We start from the raw sequence: 9379 nt of genomic DNA, 5'->3' as shown, positions 1-9379 counted from the left end.
TGTCCCATTTTAAGAAATGCCATTTTCTACACAAATGAAATTGGGCTTAATTTATCACATTCTGAAAATATCCTTTAATATTCTTTGAAATAAGGAATTCCATTATATCACTCAGCTTTTATTTGAAGACTAAAGTACATGTCTTAGAGGTGTAGGCAGTGGCAATGCATTAGAAACCACTGTCAATTGGAAATCAATCCATAATAAAGATGACACTTGTGAAATTAATATAAGTCAACGGGTGAATATGTGATTCCGTTTTCAAAAATGTGCTTCATGTACAAATGTCAAGAAATGCATCCATTGTATAAAATGGGGTCGAGTTTTAGCCATATGAGGCATAATTCAAAAACAAAAACACACTCAACCCTATATCTCTTAGTAAAGAAGAAGCAACAAAAATTAGCCATTTCTGAGGTGCTGGGGATGTTAGTTGATGAATTTACTAGGAGCCTAGAGGAAACTAAAGTTGCTGCCCTCTCACTAGAATGTTCAAGTTTATCATTTGTGTGTAACATAAAAGGGCAATTTAGATGTTAAAATTTAATCAACATGAAACATTAATGCCGTAGGTTGAAACAGCTAATGGCACAATAATGGCATTAGAAAGGGTGAAAATAGCACCATTACTCTCATTGACATCATCAATGTGTTTGCTTCAGTGAACTGTACCCTCCAAAATGAAATAACAAAAAAAGTAATTTGTAAGGAAGCTATCATCAATACCTAGCTTTATTCTTGCCCAACTGTAGAATGATCCACATTCTACAAAGGATAAAAACACGACTAAGCAAAATATAGGTTTCTCCATTTAAAAAAGCAACAGTTGGTAGATTTCCTTTGTCATCTTTTGGTTAATGTGATTCCAATAGGTGAATTTAAAAGTTGTTCACTACCAAATGAAAAGATGAAATATTACTTTTTTGGAGACTACTAAGTAGCATTTAATATTTACTAAAGAAACATTTATTTGATCATCTACCTAGAAGTCATTAATTACATACTACATGCCAGGCATATAGTAATGTATGCATATATGGATGTGCAGACCTATTTAATATAGGTGGGTTTTGGAATGGGAACCAGGAGACCTAGTCTTTGAGACACTATATTGTTCCCTACCCCAAGTACCCCAAGTACCATTCTATAGTGGTGACTCCCACATTTGTATCTCTAGCCCTAACCTCTCTCATGAGCTTCCAGATCTGTATTTCCAACTACCAACCAGGCATCTAGAAATCCCATAGGCACTTCAAATTCCACAAGGAATTCCACAAGGGCTGTAATGTATGTGAATGTATGTGCTCATACATTCCAGACACTCATAATGTACTATCTATCTATCTATTTATTTATTTATTTATTTATTTATTTATTTATGATAGTCACACAGAGAGAGGCAGAGACATAGGCAGAGGGAGAAACAGGCTCCATGCACCGAGAGCCCGACGTGGGATTCGATCCTGGGTCTCCAGGATCACGCCCTGGGCCAAAGGCAGGCGCTAAACTGCTGCGCCACCCAGGGATCCCTCATAATGTACTTTCAAACAGGTATTAGCACTCAGTCTCCACCCTTATTTCACTTTCCAGACCCAGCTCAAGCAATTTATCTCCTGGGAGCTCTCCATGACCTTCCCAGGCAGAATTAATGCTATTCTTTCCGTATTCTCATTGTGCTTAGCATAACTTTAATATTGTACTTACCTTTTTTGGACACCAGTGAATTTTTATAATAAATGAATTAGATATCTTTCTCCTCTGCTACACCATAAACTTTTAAGGCAGATACCCTATTTTGTTGATGATATCTCATTTGGGTTTTGATTGAATTAATTTGAAAACACTCAAATAAAATGGTGATTTTACAAGGAAATTCTGTTTCAGTAGATCTGAGTTGAGACTTGAACAACTCTCACTTTTAAAATATGTGCAAGTGGCTGTGATATGCTTCAATATCTGAAAATCACTGAATTAAGCAAGCATCTAGACAAAGATTATCAGTACATGATAAATGTTTACAATTATCTCTTGAGGTTTAAGTAAGAATACAATCTCATAGTTATCCCTCCTTTTTAAGAGGGATACATTTCAAGATCCCCAGTGGATGCCTGAAACTGCAGATAGTATCAAACCCTATATATACTATGTATTTTCCCTATACAGCCCTATGACAAAATTTAATTTATAAATTAGGCAGAGTAAGAGATTAATGACAATGAGTAATAAAATAGAGCAATTATAAAATTACAAAATATACTGTAATAAAATTTATGTGAATGTGGTCGCTCTCAAAATATATTATTATGCTGCACTCATCCTTCCATTTCCTGTGACATGAGATGATAAAATGCCTATGTGATGAGATGATGTGAGGTGGATGATGTAGGCATTGTGATGTAGTATTAGGTTACTATTGACCTTCTGATACTAAGTCAGGAGGGTCATCTGCTCCCAGACTGTGGTTGAAGACAGGTAACTGAAACCACAAAAAGCGAAACCACAGGTAAGAGGGGCTACTATATTGGGATAAATGTCTGATACATTTTTCTAATGATTTCTGGTAATAGAACCAATTTCCTAAGTGGGGCATCAAATAATCCATTTTAATTTTCTGCATCTACACCTTGAGAACATCCTGAATACTAGATAAGATGAATATTTGTTGCCACGAAAAGATGGAATCATTAACCAAAAAAATATTACAAGCCAAACTATAGAAACTATTCTCATTTTAGTAGTGATGACATAGATCAATACATTATGTACAGAAAAAAACCTGGAAAGTTATACACTGAGTTGTTAAATAATAGTAATATCTGGCTGATGGAAATGAGATTTTTTTTGTTTTCTTATATTTCCCTTTATATATGTCCCACTTTCCACAATGTACATAAAAATTTCCCTGTAAAAATGTAACAGTTAGATAAAAAAGTACATATACTCTTTAACAGTATTAGTGGGGATCTAGAGAGAAAGAGAACTAATATCAATAGAGTGCTTATATGTATTAGACAGCATACTAGATTCTGGGGATTGATCAATTAGTAATGTAAGGTCAGGTTTAGAAAAGTTAAGCAACACATTTATGGTTACTCAGTAAAAAAATAACAAAGCAGGGATTCAAACCCAGGTTTTTGTGATTATAAAATATTCATTCCATTTTATATTTCTGGCCCAGATCCAGTATCAGTCCTCTATGAAACTGTTAAGTAATCAAAATTTCTGCTGCCTTGCCCACATTATCCCATGGTATGAAGTTGACATGATCACTACCATGGGGCCTATCTCACGATGTTCTTCATCCATCAACCTAACCCTTATTACATTTGCAAATGTTCTGGTCAACTAATCTGATAAAATAATGGATGCCAAGAATATTGCATTAGTCATTGTTCTGGACTTCCCAGTGCCATTTATGTGCAGCCTACTGTGCTGGATGTTGGGATGACAGAGTTCACATTCAAATGGGGGGGGGCAGGGTTGAGTAGCAAGATGCTCACATAGTTAACTGCATTACAATCTGATAAATGCTATATTAAGATAACAAAACTTTCACTCTGGAAACATGAAGAATTATGCATACTGCCCTGCCATGTCACAGAGTTTAGAAGAAAAAAACAGTTGGGGGAAGGGACTATGAAGCAAAGACCACTGCCTGTGTAAAACAACAACTAGTAGTTAAAGACATCTTCTTCGTGAAGATTAGCCTGTTTCATGGCAACCTCCCGTAACTGCATTGCCCTTTTATTGATGTCACACTCCAATGGTAGATGTTTCTGGGTTTGCAGCAGCCAGTAGTGGGGAATAGTTTTAGGGAACACTCTCAAAAGATCTTAAAATAACATCTCTTAAAGCAAACACTTGTGGCCTATACAGCTTTTCTTTCACATAAGTACATGTCGTTCTCACTGAATTGAATCCCTGAGCAGCTCACATAGTGACATGTTTAATGTAGCTGGGTTACCTAAAACTTGCAGAGATTAGGAAATTGTCAGTAAAACGTCCAGGAAGGCATTGTGAATTACTTTTTAAAATCACTCTAAAAAAAAAAAATCACTCTAAATTAGTAATTAATGGAAACTTTTTGACAATTTGTTCAACACTGTTTTCAGCTGGGGAAAAAAAACAACCTCTGGAGAATCCAATTTTGTTTATCATTAATGCTAAAATATATTTAACAGATGAATTTTTGAGAGCACTCATCTCAATTTATTTCACTGGATATCCTTGATTAGTCATTTCTTTCTCCCTCTCCTCAAAAAAATTAGAAATTAACTCATCCAAAGAGTAAGGGAAAGAACATAAATTTTCAAGTCAGAAATATATTTGGGGAGGTATATCTGAATATGTAGTTAGATAAATGGAACTAACTTTTTAATGAATAGTTATAAGAACCTATAATGCAAGGGTTTCAGACAACCATAATAGGTAATTTGTATATAAAAATATGTATCCCCTTATGTATGTGTTTTTTAAAGATTTTATTTATTTATTAATGAGAGACACACACAGAGAGAGAAAGAGAGAGAGAGAGAGAGAGAGAGACAGGCAGAGAGAGAAGCAGGCTCCATGCAGGGAGCCTGATGTGGGATTCCATCCTGGGATTCCAGGATCACGCCTTGGGCTGAAGGCAGACACTCAACCGCTGAGCCACCCAGGCGTCCCTCCCCTTGTGTGTTTTAAGTGAACTACATTTATGGGTTTCCTGTAGTGCCAGTTTCATTACTTTTTGAATTATGTCACTCACAAGCTACATAATTAATTGTACTTCTGTAGGTCATTTTGTTCCTGAAGTAGGAAATATTTCAAAATAATTAAACTTCTACATAATGTAAATACATACATAATTAGGCTCTTTAGTGTTTTTAAAAGACAAGCCATGTGATTTGGCATCAAAAAGATGTATTCTAACTTAGAAAATTAAGAGTGAGACAGTGATGAAGTTAAGGGACAAGCCTAAGAACAGGTCAGAGATGTTTCTTCTAACTCTTCTTTAAAACTCTACCTCATTTAAAACTGTCATTTCCTCTGAAGATGTTCTTCCAATGTCCCCAAATAATGATCAAATACTATAAAAATACCCTATAACCCACAATAAGATGGGCAATAAATATTTTGGTGAAGTTCCTAGGTAATGTTTAAAGAAGTTTTTAACAAATAACTTTTTAGGTAAGAAGAAAAACTCCTACAAAATTAAAGATCTTTCAAAACTAATTTCTGAAAAAGAAACAGAATATTTTTAAAAACCTTCAAATCTAAGTATTTGCAGGTGAAAATGAACAGGCACTAGAGCCTTACTGGGAAATGGATTAGGGCAAAGAAGAAAATGCTTAAAACAAAACAGGATCCCATACTATTTAAGAGTAAACTTTTATTTATGTGTTTATGCATTTGTTTATTTTTCATAGCCTTGAACTTTAAGTCTCCAGAGGCAAATACATTCATTCAGTAAATTGATTGCCTATGATTTGCTAGGCATTAGTGGAGAAATGAGAGAATATAAAGATTCTCTGCTCTCAAAACAATTATGACTGAGTTGGAAACACATACATGCACACAAACACAATTTACTGCTGTATAACAACTATATAAACCTGTTAAGACAATCTCTGTGAGCAAAAGCTTATTTTTCTGTATTTCTTAATTCACTTTTAGTACCTTTGGTTCAGATTTGCAACTGAACAGCATGTAGTGAATGGACACTAAGGCAGCACTTGAGTGCCAGAACATTTACGGAAAAAACAGACATGCCACAACACTAATCCAAGGCCAGCATAACCTGGCCAGTTTTGAGGAAGGGCCAATCTCCCTTCTCACTTCCAATATTCTAAGATATCTTCAACCTAATCCCAATTATTTTAATCCCCAGATCATCTCCTGAAACAAACTTCCAGTGCCTTTGATAATTGTATATTATTACATTGAGGGCTACAACATCAATACTTTCTTTTTTAACAATATATTTATTCTACTTTAGATAAGAATCTTTGAAATTCACAAAATAAAATCTTATTAATTTGGACTTTACAAATTGTGCATCTTTTTCCAAAGGGATGGAGACTGGGTTCATTTTTGTCCTTCGCAGGTTTTTGTGATGTAACTGTTCAGCAGAATTAGAAAATTTAAAGTATGCTGAAATATAATATTTGGCATTAAAAACAGAAACAGAAAAAATATCCAGTCTATATCCTGGATCAGTATACATTCTGCCCCACCTGCCATACATTCTACATTTTTATACTTAGAATCCCTGCTTTGAATGATGGCACTGAAATTCTGTGCAAGTTCCTTAAACAACAAACATTCAAATATATTTACAAATTTTGATAGTACTAAGGCAAGAAGTGAAAAATACACATTCATTTATTTGTTTAACAACAGGTCATTAAAACTTAAGTAAGGATTGAAGGACAAAAAGATTAATTGTTCAGATTAATTCTGAACATTCAACCAACAGAACCCTTGCATTCCTGAAGTGTTCTGACATATTGAAATTTTTGTACAAAAACAAGATTCTATGACAACATTTTTTTTTCAAAGAGAAAAACCTTTTTTAAAAAGTATGCTTAGCACCAACAACTTAGAAACCATAAACACCTAAGATTACAATTTACAAATGGAATGTTTCCAAATTTGGTAATCTAGAACTTGGAATGTATTTTCCAATTGGAACAATGCTCTATAAAACTATGGCTAACTTTCCAGAACAGATGTACAAACCCTGTTTGCATGATTTTATTTTATTTTTTTAAAGATTTATTTATTTATTTACGATAGACAGAGAGAGAGAATGAGGCAGAGACACAGGCAGAGGGAGAAGCAGGCCCCATGCTGGGAGCCCGATGTGGGACTTGATGCCGGGTCTCCAGGATCGCGCCCTAGGCCAAAGGCAGGCGCTAAACCGCTGAGCCACCTAGGGATCTCTGATTTTAATATACCATTTACCTGCAATGAAAATAACTAAACACAATATTATTGTAATATATAAACAAAAAATCCAAGATATTATGCTGAGTGAAATAAGTCAATCGGAGAAGGACAAACATTATATGGTCTCATTCATTTGGGGAATATAAAAAACAGTGAAAGGGGATAAAGGGGAAAGGAGAAAAAATGAGTGGTAAATATCAGAAAGGGAGACAGAACATGAGAGACTCCTAACTCTGGGAAAACAACAAGGGGTGGTGGAAAGGGAGGTGGGCAGTGGGTGGTGGTGACTGGGTGACAGGCGCTGAGGGGGGTACTTGATGGGATGAGCATTGGGTGTTATTCTATATGTTGGCAAATTGAACACCAATAAAAAATAAATTTAAAAAATCCAAGATAAAGAATTACAAAATTCTAAAACCATGACTGTGTGGCATTAAAAAGAGAATATATAACTCAAAGAAAACAAGTAAGAGTTAGCCAAAACTCTTTCTAATGTGAATTCAAAAAGATGGTTTGGAGAAGTGTAAAAAAGTATTAAAGCCAAGTTTTGATTGCCTGAAGGAAACGTCTCTTCTCTCTCTCTCTCTCTTTCTCTCTCTTTCTCTCTCTCTCTCTCTCTCACACACACACACACACACACACACACACACACACACGGGACAGGTAAGCTGGGCACTTTCGATCTGGAAGACAAACAGCACATTGAGTTAAGAAGCACAAACACAGCGTGAGGAAGGAAAGTGAGAGGGGACCGGGAGGTAAATCTGGGCACTGTGAGAACGCACGCAGCAGCCACCCTTAGCTCCAGAGGCCTGCGTAGTTCCCATGGAGGCCTGAAGGGAGAGGCCCTCCAGCCACGAAGAGCTTCATCTCAGGCCAGTTGTAGCAGTGGGTGTAGAGCGCGTTGGGGAACTCGCCCATCCCACCGAAGTAGTTCACCCACAGGTCGTCGTGGTTGAGCCAGCCTCTGCCACAGGTGAGCTTGAGCTTCCTCCCTGAGGGCCCGGGAGAGGAGTCGGGGCTGGCTGAGGCCCTCTCCTCCAGGAACCTCTGGGCGCGGATGTCGTAGAAGAGCAGGGAGCCATGGCCCGTGCCCACGGTTATGATGTGCTGGTAGAAGCTCAGGGAGCGTACGCCCGTGCCACCCTCCCTGGAGCACAGGGGCCGGATGTTTTGGTGGCCCTGGCGCGGGTCCAGGAAGGAGACGTGGGACTGGGAGCCCACGGCGTACAGGGACAGCTCGTCGCAGAAGGTCAGGCACACGTTCTCCCGGCAGTAGGGCAGCCTGATGGACAGCAGCCTGGACAGAGCGCTCCGGGCTTTCCACAGGTGGAAGTAGCCGTCCAGGGACACCGCTCCCAGCTCCTGGTTCTTGCCGCTGAAGGCCAGGGCCCGCACCTTGCGGTTGCTGGGGCTGGTGCTGGACCTGGGGATGGTCTCCATGTCCCTCGGCCGGATGTGGGCGTACACGGGGAGCCCGGCGTCGTTGTGCCAGGCGATGCTGCCGTTGAACATGTCGGGGTCCACCCGCCACAGCGCCACTGTGCCGTCGCGGGAGCCGCTCACGGCCACCGTGTCGCTCATCCAGGCGATGCTGAAGATCCAGTCCTTGTGGCCGTGGCGGTCGCCCAGGCACACGGGGTCCAGGGTGGGCAGGTGGTAGACCGCCAGGCTGTTGGGGTTCTCGCCCCCGGTGGCCAGAAGCGTCTTGGAGGGATTCAGCTCGATGGCGTGGATGCCGCAGGTCGGCTGGGCCTGGGCCAACCAGGGCCCCCGGTCGCGCATCAGGGGGATGCGCGTGATCTGGCCCGAGTGCACGTCCACCACGAACAGAGTGTTGCACTTGGTCCCGCACACCACCTGCCTGGCGTTCAACCACTGCGACGCGAACACCTTGTTGAGCGTGCCCAGCGCCAGCTCGCGCTCCCTCAACAGCTCAGGCAGCTTCTGCACCGCGTAGCCGCGCAGCTCGCCCTCGGAGCCCCGGAGCCCGGCGCCGCCCCGCGCGCCCACCTCGCGGCCCTTCAGGTAGTGCACCAGCGACCGCCGCGTCGCCCGCCGCCTCTGCTTCTTGCGCAGCAGCGGCCCCTCGGAGGCCGCCGCCGCCGCCGCCGCCGCCGCCGCCGCCGCCGCCGAGCCCTGAGACGACGAGCTCGCGGCGCCCGCCTCGATCGCCGGCGCTTTCCGCTTCCTGCTACCTGTTTGCTGCAGGGCCATGGTGGGCGGCGGGCGGGTGGCGGCGGGCGCGGCGGCGGCGCGGCGGCCCGTGGCACCCACGTTGGCTGCGGCGGCGGCAGGCACCGCGGCGCCTCCGTGTCAGCCGGGAGCTTGGACTGTAAGGGGCCAGACGGCCGGCGCGGAGCCTCCCGAGAAGGGACGCAGCGGCGAAGAAGGCGAGGGCGGCAGGCGGAGGGGAGTGGAGCTCGGCCGTAGTGCAGTTGCAGAGGCG

The 9379-nt window shown here is 41.4% G+C and overlaps 1 protein-coding gene across 1 annotated transcript; it reads right to left on the bottom strand.

The window, feature by feature from the left end:
• Positions 1–5359: 5359 nt before the first annotated feature.
• On the bottom strand, positions 5360–9150 carry LOC144307968 (DDB1- and CUL4-associated factor 12-like protein 2). Its single transcript, XM_077888087.1, has one exon. It carries the CDS (start codon positions 9145–9147, stop codon positions 7729–7731), a length of 1419 nt encoding a protein of 472 aa, XP_077744213.1. The 5' UTR covers positions 9148–9150; the 3' UTR covers positions 5360–7728.
• Positions 9151–9379: the final 229 nt, after the last annotated feature.

Source organism: Canis aureus, chromosome X (genome assembly GCF_053574225.1).
Source record: "Canis aureus isolate CA01 chromosome X, VMU_Caureus_v.1.0, whole genome shotgun sequence".
NCBI classification, from domain to species: Eukaryota; Metazoa; Chordata; class Mammalia; order Carnivora; family Canidae; genus Canis; species Canis aureus.
Note: the sequence above shows the minus strand (reverse complement) of the source record. Positions and strands in the feature narration are given on the sequence as shown.